Source organism: Haliotis rubra, unplaced genomic scaffold (assembly GCF_003918875.1).
Source record: "Haliotis rubra isolate DU_JTF1 unplaced genomic scaffold, ASM391887v1 Scf987, whole genome shotgun sequence".
Classification (NCBI taxonomy): domain Eukaryota; kingdom Metazoa; phylum Mollusca; class Gastropoda; order Lepetellida; family Haliotidae; genus Haliotis; species Haliotis rubra.
Window position 1 is genome coordinate 276060 of NW_025767731.1, and position 19111 is coordinate 295170.

At 46.3% G+C, this 19111-nt stretch overlaps 1 protein-coding gene across 4 annotated transcripts in view; it reads right to left on the minus strand.

Moving 5' to 3' along the window:
- Positions 1 to 4249: 4249 nt before the first annotated feature.
- The window catches only part of LOC124265607 (O-methyltransferase MdmC-like), a 29565-nt gene continuing 14703 nt past the window's right edge, over positions 4250 to 19111 (minus strand). For all 4 annotated transcript variants that reach the window (XM_046700390.1, XM_046700392.1, XM_046700394.1 and 1 more), the window contains exon 6: positions 4250 to 4380. In XM_046700390.1, the coding sequence (XP_046556346.1) occupies positions 4318 to 4380 (63 nt within the window). In that variant the 3' untranslated portion in view covers positions 4250 to 4317. The remainder of the gene's footprint in view (positions 4381 to 19111) is intronic.

Here is a 19111-nt window from a genome sequence, read left to right on the forward strand (position 1 = left end):
CATTTTAAGTGTAGGTCACACCTGTTGCTACGGAAACTCAATAAAAAGAATTTCAGAAATCTCAAAGTATCAAAAGACACCGGTTCTTCACTATTACCATCTATGTATATGTCAAGTTTGATAAAGAAATACTTAATAGTTTTCAAGATCTGCTCCTGAAAAAACGCACCCGTTCCATATGAAGTCAAATTTGTTGCCACGGAATCTCTATCTATCTATCTATCTATCTATCTATCTATCTGTGTGTCTGTGTGTCTGTGTGTCTGTCTGTCTGTCGGTCTGTCTATCTGTCTATCTGTACCATTTGCTATCTCACTTCCATCGTTGTGTGATATCACGGTAACCACATTGTAACCAAATCTAACACATGTTAAGGGACCGCCTCCGTGGTGTTGTGGCTAGAGCATCGGCCCGGAGAGTGGAAGGTGGCGGGTTCGATCCCCGATCGCGTCGTACCAATAGACGTTAAAACATGGCATGTGCACTTGTTGGTCCTCGACATTAATGGGTACAACAAGGACAGTGAGCGAGCACTATAAAACCAGCTTAAGTCTGGGCTAGTACAAGCATCCTAACATACACACGCATGCACGTCGCCATATAAGCGAAATATTCGGAAGAACGACGTTATACCCCATGTCACCTCACCTGACATGCAAAGATGGTGTAAAACTAAGTTTTCTCATACAAAGGAAAGTGATATTTTCCTGCAATGACATATCATGCCACTTCAATGAATTCAGTTGTGTAATTTATCGCAGTAGAATGAAGCCTAAAACAATCGTGTGACCTTACTGATAACTGATATGACGCCATATGAAGATACCAATATCACAATATTGAGTAAATGGCGCTATTTTAATGACGAGAGGTTTCAGTAAAACCTCATATCTTTTTATCTCTTGACATGTAAAAAACAGTTCATATTTTCCACATATACTTTTCCACGTACCTCAGTGAGACATACATAATATTTGACTAGAAAGACGAAATATTCTGTGGATACTTTAGTGTTGCTAATTTATCCAGTATGGTTACTTCATCCAGTTATAGAAATCGAAAAACTTTGCACCTGTTCATTTTGTCTTAGGTTCGTCTTTTCATTTCTTTGTTGAAAGACACAATTGTTTGTTTTGAACACTTAATCTATCATATGACCAACATACTGACAAAGCTGACTCAATGACACATCCAGAAAGAAATGAATGCTAACTTACCTTTTCTGTCCGTAATTTCTCGAGTACTCGCTGAGGCACATCGCGAGACCGAAGCTATTCAACAATATCGTCAACACTCATAGTAAAGAACCTGTTCAAACACAAAGTACATCATGAAAGAATGGGCAAATGGACTATGCTGCACTAGCTATTTATCATCTCCTACGTAGGAGATACTAAGTCCTACGTAGGAGATAGTAAGTCCTACGTAGGAGATACTAAGTCCTACGTAGGAGATACTAAGTCCTACGTAGGAGATACTAAGTCCTACGTAGGAGATACTAAGTCCTACGTAGGAGATACCAAGTATATATGCTAACTTACCTTTTACGTAGGAGATACCAAGTCCTACGTAGGAGATACCAAGTCCTACGTAGGAGATAGTAAGTCCTACGTAGGAGATAGTAAGTCCTACGTAGGAGATACTATGTCCTACGTAGGAGATACTAAGTCCCTACGTAGGAGATACTATGTCCTACGTAGGAGATACTAAGTCCCTACGTAGGAGATATACTAAGTCCTACGTAGGAGATACTAAGTCCTACGTAGGAGATAGTAAGTCCTACGTAGGAGATACTAAGTCCTACGTAGGAGATACTAAGTCCTACGTAAGAGATACTAAGTCCTACGTAGGAGATACTATGTCCTACGTAGGAGATAGTAAATCCTACGTAGGAGATACTAAGTCCTACGCAGGAGATACTAAGTCCTACGTAGGAGATACTAAGTCCTACGTAGGAGATACCAAGTATATATGCTAACTTACCTTTTACGTAGGAGATACCAAGTCCTACGTAGGAGATACCAAGTCCTACGTAGGAGATACTAAGTCCTACGTAGGAGATACTAAGTCCTACGTAGGAGATAGTAAGTCCTACGTAGGAGATACTAAGTCCTACGTAGGAGATACTAAGTCCTACGTAGGAGATACTATGTCCTACGTAGGAGATCGTAAATCCTACGTAGGAGATACTAAGTCCTACGTAGGAGATACTAAGTCCTACGTAGGAGATACTAAGTCCTACGTAGGAGATACCAAGTATATATGCTAACTTACCTTTTACGTAGGAGATACCAAGTCCTACGTAGGAGATACCAAGTCCTACGTAGGAGATAGTAAGTCCTACGTAGGAGATAGTAAGTCCTACGTAGGAGATACTATGTCCTACGTAGGAGATACTAAGTCCTACGTAGGAGATACTATGTCCTACGTAGGAGATACTAAGTCCTACGTAGGAGATACTAAGTCCTACGTAGGAGATACTAAGTCCTACGTAGGAGATAGTAAGTCCTACGTAGGAGATACTTAGTCCTACGTAGGAGATACTATGTCCTACGTAGGAGATACTAAGTCCTACGTAGGAGATACTAAGTCCTACGTAGGAGATACTATGTCCTACGTAGGAGATACTAAGTCCTAAGTAGGAGATACTAAGTCCTACGTAGGAGATACTAAGTCCTACGTAGGAGATACCAAGTCCTACGTAGGAGATACCAAGTTCTACGTAGGAGATATTAAGTCCTACGTAGGAGATACGAAGTCCTACGTAGGAGATATTAAGTCCTACGTAGGAGATAGTAAGTCCTACGTTGGAGATAGTAAGTCCTACGTAGGAGATACTAAGTCCTACGTAGGAGATACTAAGTCCTACGTAGGAGATAGTAAGTCCTACGTAGGAGATACTAAGTCCTACGTAGGAGATAGTAAGTCCTACGTAGGAGATAGTAAGTCCTACGTAGGAGATACTAAGTCCTACGTAGGAGATAGTAAGTCCTACGTAGGAGATAGTTAGACCAAAAAAATTTTTCAACGTGGCCCTACTACGCTTCCGTAGTTTAGAGATGTTACTGGAATAATATAATAATAAAATAATGACTGCTCCCTCCCGATTATCTGCCACACTTGGCCTTGAGTCGTATGGGGGTGTTTAATCCTAATGTAAATTCACTATTTCTTCTCTTTCCCTGTACATGTAAATCATTAGTTGTGAAATTATAGGTTCGTAATGATTGTCTATGCTGACTATGTAAGAGGAAACACGGACACAGACAAAAACAAAACATGTGCCTCCATATCGGAAATTATTTTTAAAAATGTTCGTGAAATTGTGACCAACGTTTGTGCTTTTATCATTATATGCACACTTTTCTTAGCTGCTTCACTATCAGTCGCATCTTACGACAAGCATGTGGCTGCTGAAGACGGTTGCTGACCAGGATATTCACGGGTTGGTTCGGACATGTTAAAAGCGACTTTATCGAGACTCCTGTTTCAGCAAGATTTCTTTTGCGGCTCGTCTAGCCAACTCATAGCATTAATACATTTACTTACATAGTAAATATACTCCCCATGCAATACTAAGCGTATGTACTTCCTGCCATACTGTGGAGGAAATTAGCATTCACAAAATGAATACGTGAATACTCATAAAGCATGTCCACGTCGTAAACCCCAAGTGAAGTTCCTGAAGGTGCGGATCCTGATGACCCTTCACAGCCGGAACCATGCCTGATAATCAATTATCTCACTGGTATTGATACAGACAATGTCATCAGAATGTATATATGTACTATGGTGCGTTTGGCTCAAAAGCGGACCGATGACTTGCAATCTAACTCGAAAACTAATAAACATAACATGCTCATTGAAACGCAGATCATAATAAAAACATCATACCCACTCTGAGGCTTTTGCAGAATTTCTGCCCTAAAAATAAAAAACTTGTTTAATAATCTATCATTATACTGACTCCGAGCCGACCAGTCCTTGTTGTACCCATTAATGCCGAGCGCCATGCAAGAACCAACAAGTACCACATATTAACGTCATTTGGTATGACGCGGCCGGGGATTTATTTATGTGCTTAGGACAACTAATCCCGTTCCTGTTATTTAGACGATTTATCGGGAGTGGTGTGAAAACGAATACACAATACAGAAACAATTGCGATGTTTATTAAGACAACATTTTCAACATATGACAAGCTTATATCCGTACAAAAGAAATTTTGTATGGAATAAAACTTTCTTCCTTGGAATATATACGTAAATTACTAAAGAGCTGACCCTTTTCCCCAATTGGTACAGACAGCGACGTCCCCTAGACTAGGGTCTCCTCGGCACGGCGGACCAGCAGCACGCCGTCACAGATGGGCACTAGGACCTGCAATTGATGACGTAGCAATTACGTAAAGGGGGAAAGGGTACAGCATGACGTCAGTGGGAAAACATCAAGAGCAACCTCGTCTACACATTTCAGTTTCAGTTTCACACACCAACTTACATATTCGGGAATCGCACACTCAGATTTACAGACACTGCACACTAGGGCTGGGACGGGTACTCGGGTACTCGAATCCGGGTCGGGTACAGCTGGAATCGAGTACTATTTCTAAGAATCGAGTACCCGGAAACGGAGAGAACTGTGTAATGGCAAGGGTACATAATAACTTGTCTTTTTCATTATTGGCGTAACACACATTTGAATCACTGGTATTGTCCGATTAATGGAGGTCATTTTTAACGACTGTAACACATCTGAGTAGTATATACAATGATTGTCCGGGATCAAGTCCAACAAAAGCCTCTGCAAAGCCTTATTTTACAAATAAGGCTTTGGTCGGACACTTAGCTCTTGCTACCATTGTATCTACTACTTTTGATCCCCCGTTGATTTCCCGCCCACACGTGGCACTACTGTAACACTATGATCTATAGAAAGAGAGAAAGGTTCTAAAAAGTAGTAAAATGTCCCCGGCAGCCACAATTCCCCAAGGGTGAAATCGAAAGATGATGTTGCGCCTTCTCCCAAGGGGAATTGCGTCGGCTGCCTTTCTCTCGCCATGAGAGTGCCCCACTCAGCTAAGTCCTTTTCAGCGACCCAACTGATATGGTCTTGATTCCTTACCGAAACACCTCACATCACACAAAGTTGCAAGGAATCTCCTGAGGCAACAGCGGGATACGAACCCACATGTATAGCTCGCGCAAACTATACATAATGGGCCGCACCACTCAACCGATTGAGCTACCGGGGACTTAGCTGGAGTATCTCGGTTTAACGGGTCTATCCTGGGATTGCATCATTGCTATGCCGTGTTGACAGGAGGTAACATTGTGCCGTACGGTACGATCAATAATTCCTGTCTAACGAGCCCTCTCCCTGGCCCATCCCTCAAGTAGTACAAGTTAGGCTCGTCTGCTTTGATGTCCACTTTATCTATGTTGTAAGTTTTGACTGACCATATTGGGTCAGTGGCTCGCTTAAGGCTATCACCCTCGTGTTCCCCCGGCTGGTAAAGATACCTCACTAGGGCCCTATCTGGTATCTGTTTCTCTTTCCCACGCAATGGAGCAGCCGACTCTGACACTATTGATTTTAGTTTGATAGCGTCTGCCGGTTTCTTGCCGGTGAGACGGGTGACTTCATGGTTGATTGCCGACACTACCTTAGGTAACCTCGCGACCCATTCAGTCGATCGCTTCGCCGGGTTGGCCATCTCCCTCGCATACTGATGTCCGAATAAGCGCTCAGCCAAAGTCCTATTAAATCTCTCAACTATGGCTTGGCTGCGATGGGCTCCGGCCGTGCCACGTCTGACCTTGGTATCGTGTTTGGCTAGCAGTTGTGACACGACACCCATGAACTCCCGGCCGGGGTCAACTTGCAGCTCTGTTGGCCACGTCAGCGGACTGCGTTTGTATATACGTTCGAATCCTCTGGCTACCTGTGCAGAGTCTTTCGCGGTCAAGGGTTCGGCTTCCTTGTAGCGACTGGCCACGTCCACGACGGTTAAGGCATACTTGTACCTCTTGTCGTGGGGTAGGAATAGGAGGTCGGCCTGGTGAACGCTATTAGGTATGTTAATACCAAACTTCCTTCTAGGCACGTAGCCTGGTGGCGGCAAATAGATCTGCCAAAGGGCTTGTTTTTCAAGCCACGCTTTGGCCTCCTCCGGGGGTACTCGCGCCATTTTAGCCAGCTTATGTACAGCGCTAGCTCCTTTCAAGTACCCACGTGGGCTGTAGTAAATAGCCTCAAACTTTCTCTGGTTCTGTGACATACCACCTGGACAGGGTATCCTGTTTATATACACCTATGTTCTTGGTTCAATTTTCTCATGTCTGTATGCGTACGTGTTTATCCCATCAATAGCTATCCAATGTTTAGTGTCAATCGGCGACAGGGACGTCTTGTTTATAGTCAGTCCGCATATCCTATGCCCATCACTTCTAAGTGTGTTCATTTTATGTCTAAAGGTACGGGTCTTGAACAGGGCTTCCTTGAATCTGACGTGTTTGATGTGTTGTTTCACCACATACTTCTTAACACCCTTCGCCTTCCGTATCTCACCATTGCCGGCCTTCAGGATGGAGTACATCTTAGGCCTCAAACCTATGTACTCGGCTATGGGCGTGCCAGCACACTCGTCCTTCATCTTACCTAGGACCTTTTTATTTACCGTGCTGTGTATGGCATGGTCCTTGGGGTAGTCGCTGGTGTCGTACAAATCGAGGCGTTTCTTCATGTCCTCGTACACGTCCTCGGTTCGAATCTCCATCAGCAGGGAATCCGTGTCAGTGTACAGCACTTCACACCTGTCGTCGTACTGTTTCTTAAGCTCGTTGTAGTAAAAGTCGTACATCAGGTGTTTGGATAAATCGAGGATGCTCATCCCCGCGTAAACAGGCGGTTGAATTTTTATGTGGCTTTTCTTCATGTGTAGGGCAACCAGGTCATCGGTGAATATCTTGCTACGGTTGAATGCTGGACTGGCTATCAGTCTCCTGAGCTTGTCTTCCTCATTCGACCGAACCAGCTTCACGGTCACGCATTTCCTCAGATTCTCCATAGTCTTACCAAACACCGAGTTGTTCATGAGCTTGTAGAAATTTTTCTCAAAGTCACTGGTGGCAAGCTTTCGGAGGTCTGTGTTCATTCTGATGTAAGGCTCCATCCATGGGCTCTGGTTGAACATGAGCACCCTGTGTATTTTGGTCAGCCTCATACCCAACGACAGGTACAGCTGTAGGTTGCAATAGTGAACGATGTACTTGGTCTTATTCATTAAGTTGGGCACGAGTTTTTCAACGTCTGCCACCCGCCCACCTAATAAGTTATGTTGGTACTCAGACATCCAGTCTGGGTTAACCCTCATACGTTCGGGGGCCAGGGGGTAACTGTTGTGTGATGTGTGTAATGCCTTGGGGTATTCCAAGTCAACCTCGAGGATATATCCTTTGTTCGAATCTGGTGCGATGCTCATAACATCGACCTCGTGTGATGCCCATTCGAATCCCCCTGTGGGTAGATACTGGCTCATGGCCCAGCCGTACAGGTTGTTGGCGTCGAGGTAGAGAATGTGATTGGTTGGCTTGCTCGGGTCATAACCCTTCACATATTGATTATTTGCTTTCTCGTATCGTTTGGTTGCCATGGAAATCCCACCTCGCAAGCCTTTCTCAATGAATAGGTGCATGTCATAATCTGTAAGCAATTCCAACTTAACTCCAGTCTTTTTAAGCAAGGCATCCCACGACAGACCTGGGCTGGTGTAAGACCATGCAGGGTCGAGTTTATACTGCTTGAAACATGTCCGCCTAAAAGTCTCAAACACGTCGGCTAACAGCAGTACATCTGTCCTCAAGTACAGGTCGTGATAGTCACCCAGATTCTCACAACCCAGTTTATTCCATACATTAATAGCATATGAGTAATCATCTTGGGATATTTCCGAGTCGGTCAGATTGCTGTAAAATTCTCTGATGGGGGGGTAGTCTGGTCTCAGCGAACTTAGCCCAACCATCCATGTACTCATAGGGGTACACACCCTTCATCATCAGCAGGGGTCTAGTCTCGGCGTCGGGGTTATCGATCGGTAATAGGGAAGGTATCGTTGGCCTTGACCAGACTGTCGAGTGACGACAGGAGGAACTGAACCGAGTCGATGAACCTCAGGGCGTTTAAGCTGAAGAAGATGTATCTCTCCATGTTGTTGGGGATGCATGTTAGATTGCCGTCGACTTTCGCGATGGCCTGCATGATCAAGTGAGAGTCGTACCCTCTCAAGTTGTGAAAGACCATGGGGATGTTTATTGTCTTAGGGTTGATTCTAAGCTTGAGGTTACACGTGCTGTGAGCGGCGCCTCTATACTTACTGGTTACGTGACAGTGATCTCTCACCGAATCACCGTTAAGTGGTGGGCGATTGTATACAGCGCATTCCTAATAATTTTTTCTTCCTCCTGCAAACACTTTAGAAACCTTTCAGCTGCGTCGGGACCCCTATACACTACCGGAGCTTTCGTTTCCCCATCACAACGGACGACCACGTATCCAAACCCACAGGCTTCATGCTCCTGTGTTTTCTCTGTGATTGGGGTTCCCCCAACAACCTCAACAGGTTTGACCAAGGCTTCAAAGTCGGCGTAGATGATATAAGGCACAGACATTTGGTTCTTGTCGTTGTCGAATTTTAGGATTTTGGCACCTTCCTTAGGCATGTCGACTCGTATGGTCGTCTGCCCGAAACCTTGACAATCCTCCCGGTGGGATTCTAATAAATCAGCTCGGCTGAAACCGTGCAGACATCGTACACAAAAGTGTTTTTTACCAACGTGTTTCGACTGATCGTGCAACAACCGGCCGAGATGTTTTATCCACGTGTAGTGATACTTTTCACCTCGTTGGATCATGAATATATTGATAACGCGAGGGGGGTTCCCCCCCTGTCCCCCCCAACACTGGGCTGACCCTGTATACTATTGTTGTGTTACCTTCGTGCCCAAAGACGTTTATGGCTATATCATTCTGTTTTTCTATTTTAGTGATCTGGGATATGGGGGTTGGTTCATCTATACCATCCCAGTTGAGCCCATCGTCTTGGGGATAACTACAAGGCCTGTTCGAATTAGTGTCAGCTGGAAACAAGGCTGACCTGATAGCTAACCTCAGACAATCGTCTCCTCTATTCTTGACATTGACCATGGCCTGTTTCTTCTTATAGTAGGGGGGGGCAAGTCTAGGTATGACCCGCCTTATCGCATTATCGATTTTATCTACAGCCCACCCGGACCCCAAGTGTGTGTAGCGTTCTAGGTATTCTCGTATCTGCTGAAAACTGGTATCGATTGATGCGTCTATGGTCTCTGTATGCGTGACGATTTCTTGTTTACCTCGGAAGTAAGGCTGAACATACTCAATGACCCCAGTGGGGGTTCCCCCACGCCCGCCTGCTTATCGAGCGACATTTTCACTGTGATCTGAAATTTGATACTTCCCAGATTGTTTAGTTCCTGGTTGACTTTATCAGCTATCAGAGGCTTGATATCTGTGACGTCTATGTTCCTATCAACATGCATGCGCCAGCCTCTCAAATAGTTGCCTACAGCGTGCTCAGTGGGTATGAACTGTAGGTCAATAGCTCTATTCTGCCGTAATAGTTCTACAAGCTGTGGTTTCCTCATACGGGAATATCCACCTAACCCCAAATTACGTACCTCGGCTTGTAATTGTTTTACAGTGGGAGGTTTTGCTACGGGGTCATGTGATAACAATGCGACTAACCCGGGTCTCCCAAGGTTTGAATAACCCGTGAGCCCAAGCTGTTTTGCTTGGATTTTTAATTGTTTTGCCGTGGGAGGGGCTTGTATGTTAAGTAATCTCAACAAGGCTGGCTTCCTCATTCTTGAGTAACTGATCACACCTCTCTGCCTGGCGATCTGCTTGAGCTCACTAACAGTAGTCATAGTTGCGTACACACCTAGGTATATCAATCTCTAATTGGACCGCCGGAAAGGGAGGTAACTCCTCCAACCTTGATAAAAAATATAGTGAGGCGCTCATAAAATCACTAGATGGGCCGTTTCAATCCAGTACTTACACTGGTGGATATAGTATTCCTTGAAGTTGTGCAGGTATTCCTGTATACTTGTAAATCAATTTATCTGGTATTGAGTCGTGATGTCCCGCCCACATGTGAAGGGGCGAGTATACTTAACACCCTCCTTAATCCATGCCACTTCCAATATGACCTGAAATCTGAAGCGTCCCCATAAGTTCAGTTCATCTTTGAGTATGTTTTTAACCAGAGATTCGATCTCTGTGCACACCTAGGTATAACTATGTTTGAGGAAACTGAGATCGAATCTCTGGTTAAAAACATACTCAAAGATGAACTGAACTTATGGGGACGCTTCAGATTTCAGGTCATTTTGGAAGTGGCATGGATTAAGGAGGGTGTTAAGTATTTAATTGGGGGTCTATCCTAAGAAGGCGCCTACGTTCTTTTATGTAGGCCTTTTTATTCTCGTAGATGAGGTGATGTCTGACTACGTTCGCCCCGTGAGCTTTGCATAGGCAGTAGTGCCCTTTAACCCCTATACCACACACAGAACACGTGTAGTTAGGGCTTCCCATGTGGAAACAACAGTACCCCTCAGTCCTGCATCTCCTATCACAGGCTTCTTTCTTCCCCATAAGTATGTATTTGCATCGGTATGGAGCAGGTCTCATGTTTAGCATACTTATATGAGTACTTAGTCTAATTGTTTTGCAACCAACGCGGTCGCTGCTATACCCAGAGCTATGAAGACCAGTTCACGGTCCATTTGCCCCTTGGATGGTGTGTAGTACTAAGGTTCATTATTAGCATACCCATATCCTGCAGGTTGAAATCAAGCTTGATAGTAGGTTGTTTAAGCACCATTTTGGTCAACCGAGCGTATCCTACGGCTAGACTGGTGACCACAGTGGCGTGGTATGCGTCGTTGACGAACGATTTCCCCTCAGACATTATGTATATGATATAAAAATATATATTTTATTGCATGATATGTGGGTTGACCTCTAATTGCGGGGGTTTCTCCCTTGGTCGTGTATATAACCATGAGATAACCACGGCAGCAGTTACGCCTACAGCCAACAAGAGTCGAGTCGGGTGAGTCACCGTGATAATTTTATGTTGGTTACACCACCGTTTTTTACCGGCAGCTACTCTATTAGGATTCTTCTGCCTGGTGACTGTAGGGGGTTGGGGTTTCCCCAACTTGGGGGTTTCCTCCAGTTGTGCGGTCTCCTCTGAAGGGGTCTGGGGTTCCTCCTGTGCAGCATCCATCCTGTATACTATTATTATTATTTTTCCCCTCCTTAAATTGGCAATGCTTTGCCGTGATAATCGCCGCCGTCACCGGGGCTAAGAACATACCATATTTGTGGTACAGCTCGCAGCTGATGGAGCTCAAGGCGTGTTCGATAAAAGGGTCTTTCTCGAGGTCTTCCCACAGGTAAAGTCGGTGCTCCGGGGGGATGGGAAGGAAGTACGACGCAATACCAGTGTAAATCTGGGTCATAGCCGATCCTATAGTCTTCGTCATCTCTGCACCGAGTCTAGCATTGTATCTAGCGTACAGCTTATCGATTTCTTCGGCTGACATTTTGTGAATTTTTTATCTGGAGTGTAGTCCCCAAAGTAATGTTTGGCTTTACCACCAACAGCCAACGCCACCAGTTTCTCTCGCTTATCATCGTCCCCTCGCTTATCATCGTCCCCTCGCTTATCATCACCCACTGGCACCAACAGTTGTTCTAGCAATTCACCACACTCCATCTTATAATGTAACAAGTAAGTTTTAGTTTTAACAATATAATACCCTATGCAGGCAAAACACAGAGAAATGAAGGTTAAGTTGCACACGACGAACACTTCAAATACCATAGCTATAACTAAATGCTAAGCATTTGCTAAGCATTGCTAAGCTTAGCTAAGCATTTGCTAAGCATTGCTAAGCTAAAACACCCTATAAGCCACGGGTTGGTCGGTCTTGAGCACGAGCTTAGCGTGTTTAGTTTCAGCGAGCTGTTTCTTCACACGTTCCCGTTCTAATTTACTCATCACATCGTTCTCTCTCAAACACTCCTCGAACGAATCCCTGTCCTTGCAGTGAAATAAGGCCACCCATCGCGTCTGCTCCCTGAGGTCTTTCAACACCGAGTTGAACTTCTGAGTTAGTATCCAGACACTGTGATTTAGCGTGTCGGCCAGAAGGCCAGGTACGATAGCATGTCTCTCTTTTAGTTATCTCACGATTAGCGCTGCAGTCGTCCAGTATGACCAGCGTCGACTCCCCCTTTAAATTTTATATTGTAAGCTTTCAACCAGTCCTGCAGACGTGTTCCCGGGTAGACTCTGTGTACGTCCGGGTCCGTCATCACCCAAGGTCTTTCAGTGTACGTTCTATTCATTTGCAGAGTAGGGCACATGATAACGATGTTGTTGAATACATCCCTGTAGTACCCCTCCAACATATCCAACACAAAAACGGTCTTCCCACAACCAGTCTGCCCACACACTATGGCGCAGTGTGGGTCGCATGGCAAATCAGCAGGCAGTGGCCTAGTAGATGGCTTGCACGAATCTCCCATTGTCTATATTAAGTTGCGCGTCCATAATAACGTACAGATATAATTTCAACTTGCCAGCGGGTTGAGCCTTCTTGGTGATCTGGATTGTTATCCCCTCGCTGCCGTTGTCTATGCGGCGACCGCTTCCGTGCAGTTTATCATCATCCGTAGATCGCATGTCCAACCACAGCGCGTACTTGGTGGTCAGGTATTCACCGATTTGCACGGAGGATAGGTCCAGGTCTTTGGTTATGTATGGGTGTTGTTTGATGGCCGGTAGCTTTTTTTATCTCATCCCACTGCTGGTATGCCCTCATACCATGACTGAACAGCTGGTTGGGCACGCCCTCAATGGTCACTTCCACCTTTTCAATCTCGGGGTTGAAAAACTTCTCGCTGTCCCTCCGGAACGGCTCGTAATCCTCCACGGGGACGACCAGGATGCCTTTCATTGATCGCGCCAGCACGTTCAGGTTGATATTCCACACAGTGTCGCTCTTATCCCACACGATCGATCTATGCCTCAGTATGCGATCGTACAGGATGGCCACATTCCCCGAGTACTTGCTTCGAACCTGCCTGGCCAGCTCCGGGTTAGTGACCATGTCGAACTCCAGAGAGATGTTGTCGATGGTGTAACTGGCCTCATCGCCGTTCGGCGTACGCACTACTTTACTGTAGTCGTTAAACGTGAGCTTGTATTCAAGCCTATCACCCAGCGCGGCCTGGTAAAACGGTGCGTGTTCCGTGAGCAACTCGAAGTCGAAGCGCACGCAGAACCTGTTCCCGGACGCTTGGGAGATGGCCTTGTCACCGTCCGAGATCTTGGCTAACTGGTCTGCCGTGAAGGCATACCCCATCGCGCAACCGAGTCGATTTGCTGATACCTTGGTACACGTCATTGACGCGTTCTCCCTCGCTTTTCCAGAGGTCCTCGTAGCAGTGAAAGACGTTGCTGTCGTCGATACTCAGCACCTCGTTGCCGCTGATCTTGATGGTGGTTTTCTTGATGGCTCGACCTACGTTCCGCACTAGCTCGCGTTTGTCGTTGTCGGAGGTCAGTGTGAGGTTGAACGCCAGTCTAACCGTGCCTGGTACAATGAGGTCATTTTCGCCAAGGTTTGGAAATCTAACCAGCAGCGTTTGATTCTGGTCTATCTTGCTGGGATTGTTGGTGATGGTCACTGACTGGCGCACGGCTTTGACGCCTAGGGGCTCTCTTGATCTTCTTAAAGGATCTATTTTTCTACCATACATTGTTATATAAATGAAATATATAAGTTTTAATACTAAATAATGGCCGAGTACATCCCTATGAAGGATATGTGGTATGATAGTGCCCAGGCGTTTGTGGGGGATGACACCACATTCGAGAATGAGGGTTCATTCTCACAAGGCAACGAACTCGTGAAGCAGGCCGTCAACGGGTTTTACGATGGTTTAAAAGGGGATAGAAATTACGTAGAGCCGTCGGGGCGAGACTATTCCAAGTTTTTTGTCGATGGCAAGGGCACGCTGCGATTGAGGGCTCACCCGGAGATCGATCTCATGAATAAGCGCACGAGAGAACCGCTTTCCTTATCAACACTAGGCAGTCGCCATGGGGGTGACTTGATCCGCGATGAACTAGGTTTCATAGATTACGGTGGCACACGGCCTAAAGCCCTTCCCCAGGAGGCTGTTCAAGATCTGCAAGACATCAGGGGCGCCACATCGGATCAAGACATGACAGATAACATTGAAAAGCTGTTGGCCACCTACCATAACAAACCCTTACCCGGGATCGAATTTACCTTTCGGGAACTGCGGGGGCTGGACAAGGCCATGCAAACCATTCGTGGACATCTCGTGAACAACACGGCCAAACTGGACGCGATAGACGACCACATCGCCCATGAAAAAGTCAAACTCGGTGAAACGGAGGACGAGTCTCTGAAAGCCACCATCGAGGAACGAATACGTAATTTGGAAAAGGAAAGGAAGACCCAGCTGGAAACGGCATCCTCCTTCCGAGACCAGCTTCGATCCCAGGTCAGCCGTGTGCGGGAAACCGTTGATGGAGTCCTCTACCAAGACACCACGTTAGCTGACAGGATCCGAATCCTGTTCCGGGAGCAAGGGATCACCATCGCCAGCATTCTGACTGCATTGGGCTTCATCATATCAACCCTGGTGGTGTCATTGAGTGGGGGTACCCCCACACCCCCAAGTGGCGGCACACCACCAAGTGGTGGGGGCGTCAAAGACTGGGTAAAAAAACACCTGAAATCCCTCGGGGAAGCCCTGGCTAAACTAGCTGGTAAGGCCGCCAAAGCCCTACCCGGCATCCTGGGTAGCATCGTCTCATGGCTGCTGAGCGCTCTGGCTAAAACTGCCACGTGGTTTGGTCAAAACCTGTGGGCAACCATCATTGCTGTGGCGGGTTTGGTGTACGTAGCGGCTAAGGAATTTCTAACCAAATGAGTCCCAACCTGACCGCGACCCCGACAACCACCAGGGCTGTTTTACGATCGATGTGCTGCTGATTGGAGGGCTGAACGTGTGCAGGATGGGGCTGTGGGGGTGTTGGTTGAACCCCACGCTCCGGGGCTGGTGCCACTATACCCGTTTCACCGGTCGTAGGTGGTGGGACGTGGGGGGTGTTAACATCGAGGTTGACGCCCAACTTTTGACCCACTGTGGCTATGACTATTTCGTTGTTGTAGCCCACCACTTTTTCTACTCTCAGTTGCATATCGCTCGGAGCCATGTACAGTCCCATGTTGAAGACGTAGTCGACTTTCGACCTGGCATATTCCAACACGTCTTGGTAGCGTTTGATGGCACTCGGGAGATCAACTGGAGCATTGATAGCATCCTCAACGTTGACAACGAACTGTTTCTGAGCGTCGTAAGCAGTCCCCTTACCTAGAATATTGGAACGCGTTTGCGTCTGTGCACCCAACAGCGCCCACACGTACGTTCGAATCGAGTCGTTTAACCTGATTACACCGGCACGAGTTAACCCTCTCGACGTGTCCAGCATGAACTTTTTCCCGTCATCCGCTGCCCCCTGCTCGAACCTCCAGACTCGGTAATCCTTGCTGTTGTTGAAAGCCATGTAACGGTCATCCCACTCGCTAGTTGTGAGGTGATGATACGACTCGTATCCCCATTCTTTCAACTTCTCGCTGGCTTCCACATGTACATAACACTTCCAGGAATAACGAGTGGTGAGGCCGTTCAGCTGATGCACGCGATTGATAACAACTTGAAGTAGCACTGTGCAATATCACCTACCTACCGCGATGGACTAACATCAACGCCAGCTGTTCGTCAGTGGCGCCCGCAATCAGATAACTGACGGCCACTACAGTGTGTGCTCGCTAAGCGACGAGGTCTTCAAGCCCCTGGGAGCCGAACTCAAGATGAACGCCTTGAGGCTCGGTCGATCCATTAGCGGGACACTCGGTATGTCGCCTGATGAGATAAAACCAACAACTACCATCAGGTCATTTTTCTTCGATAAGATTGAGCAAATCCGTAAACCTATGATTGAAACTTCTACATATGATCAAGACAGTATATCTTCGTGTGATCAACAAGCATTGGTGTTGTTCGACTCCTTTACAGAGTTCCCCCGAAGACCAAATAATGAAACTCATCCGGAAATCTAAGCCAACATCTTGTGTTTTGACCCAATTCCTACGCCACTCCTATTAGAAAACATTGATATTCTTGTGCCTGTCTTCACAAACATGATAAACACTAGCCTCAGACTTGGCATCATGCCCACTCCATTTAAATCAGCGATAGTGAAACCTCTTCTGAAGAAATCAAATCTGGATCCAGATGAACTCAAGAATTATCGTCCTGTATCCAACCTTACCTTCATGTCCAAGGTCATAGAGAGAGCAGTGGGAGACAGGTTATCTCAGCATCTGATGCATCATGACCTCTACGAGCCATATCAGTCGGCTTACCGTAAGGACCACAGTACTGAGACAGCTCTTGTCCGTGTGTTTAATGACTTGAGACTCAGTGTTGACAATAACATGACTTCTTTATTGGTCCTCCTCGACCTCAGCGCCGCATTCGACACCATTGATCATAGCAGGCTTCTGTCTCGTCTCAGGAATAACTTTGGTATTGATGGGATAGTGCTGGATTGGTTCACATCTTATTTGACAAATCGTCATCAGGCTGTATTCATTGATGGTTGCTCTTCTGACAACGTTCATCTCCAATGTGGTGTTCCTCAGGGATCTGTACTGGGACCGGTCCTTTTCACACTATATACAAAGGATCTTGGGACTCTAATTGACCAGTTTCAAGTCTCGCGACAGTTGTATGCCGATGACACCCAGCTTCATAACAGCTTCAAACCAAATCCAACTGACGTGCATTCTGCAACGGACCACATGGCAGAGTGTTGTGACCAGATCAAGTCATGGATGTTCACCAACAAGCTGAAGCTAAATGAGGACAAGACAGAGTGTCTTCTGGTAGGGACAACACCTCGCCGAGAACAGACCAACATCAAGTCGTTTCACTTTGGCGAAACCACTGTTCCACTATCTAACAGTGTTAAGGACCTTGGCGTGACTGTTGATCCTGAGCTGTCATTGGACCAGCACATTACCATCTTGTGCAGGACATGCTTCCTACTCCTCCGAAACATTGGAAACGTTCGAAAGCTTCTCACAAAGGAGTCAGCTAAAATCCTTGTCCTCTCATTGGTGATGACAAGACTAGATTACTGCAACAGCCTCTTTGCTGGTGCAACAAAATCCCAGATTGGTAGACTGCAACGGGTTCAGAACACAGCAGCAAGAATAGTCACTCTCTCACCCAAGTCAGCTCACATCACCCCTGTGTTGAAGGACCTCCACTGGTTGCCCATTCCACAGTGCATCACTTTTAAACTCTGCATTCTCGCCTTCAGATGTCTCTCTGGAAGTGCACCTCAATATCTGTCCGACCTCCTTTCTCCATACAAACCAACAAGATCCCTCCGCTCCGAGAAACATAATCTTCTGTGTATTCCTAAAGTCAGAACAGTTAAATTTGGTCAAAGAACTTTCTCTTATGCTGCAGCCTCAGAATGGAATCATCTCCCACAACATTTGAGAGAAATGACAGAACTTTCAACCTTTCGAACATCGCTAAAGACCCACCTTTTCCAAAAAGCCTTTTCGTCTTGACATCAGCGCTTTGAGCATGCATTGTGCATGGAAATATGCGCTTTATAAATGAACTATTATTATTATTATTATTACCATCACAGGCACGAAGTTACCCGACCTAGTACCGTACGGAGAGCTGTGCATTCATCTCGGCCAGGTGAGCACAACGGACAACAATGAAGGTGGACACCCTTCCACTATACTGAGAGCCGTACCGGTGAAAACGGAGAAATACAACGACGGCAGAACCGAGTCGTTTTCACCTCGGCAGTATGAGAGGTTGACTCATGGCAACAACCCTGAGCTGATAATATCGGTGTTAGATATAAATCATAATCCCGTGAATATAGGATACCTCAGCATAACGCTGCACATAAAATGACCAGCGCACACAAGGGCCCCGGATGAGGTTGAAAAAAATGCATCAATGCTGGGATCTCCGACCTCGGGGACACACGCGGATTCGACGACCCCGGAGTAGATGGTAAATTGTACGCCTTGCAACTGAAAAACAACATTTACAAACGCATTGAAGTCCCCTCCATCGGTGGTACTAACAATCTAAGTGATATAGTAGATACCACAAGAGCGGCAGTCAACACTCGGTACATCCTAGTCACCACCGGGGATGATAAATGGATAATATACCCATCGTTCGGGGGCAAACTGTTCGACTTAACCCATGTTGAGAGCACTACCGTCGCCCGAAACAAGCCATATACGCTCGTCTTCACCGAAGATGACAAGTGGGTTTTATTACCCGATAAAGACGACTGGTTTCTCAATATTAGGCTCGGCTCCCCCTACGTGTTCACGGATAACAAAGACAACCACCTAAACAAAGTCCTGAACAACGGAACCCTGCTAGTGGCTTACGTCCCGACTCAGAGACGTAGCGTAGTCATCAGCCCACTCGCCAGTATGGCAGCCCATATGCTATCGAGTAAACCGGGCATGCAAAACGTAGTATTGCAGTTGGTGTCTGAATTCGAAGGCGTGGTCAAGATCCTGGAGAGGCTACCAGCGAACTCAACACTGGTCATCCAAGTCTACCTAGGGGAACCATCGCGGGATGATGTTGAGATCGTGAAGGGGTTCAAACTCTGGTGGGGGAAACAACACCAGTATCACGTTTGCAACGTTTACGTGCGGGTGGGTGTCGACTCCAAAACCAGTCTGCAAGGTGTCACCGTCATCGTGGAAGACACGATATCACTAACCAAGATCTTCCTACCCGACAACATACACTTCATGGGGGTGAAGTGCACCCCTGAACTATTATCAGAAAACCAGTTGGAAATTATCTCGTAATAGTATTATAGCAATGA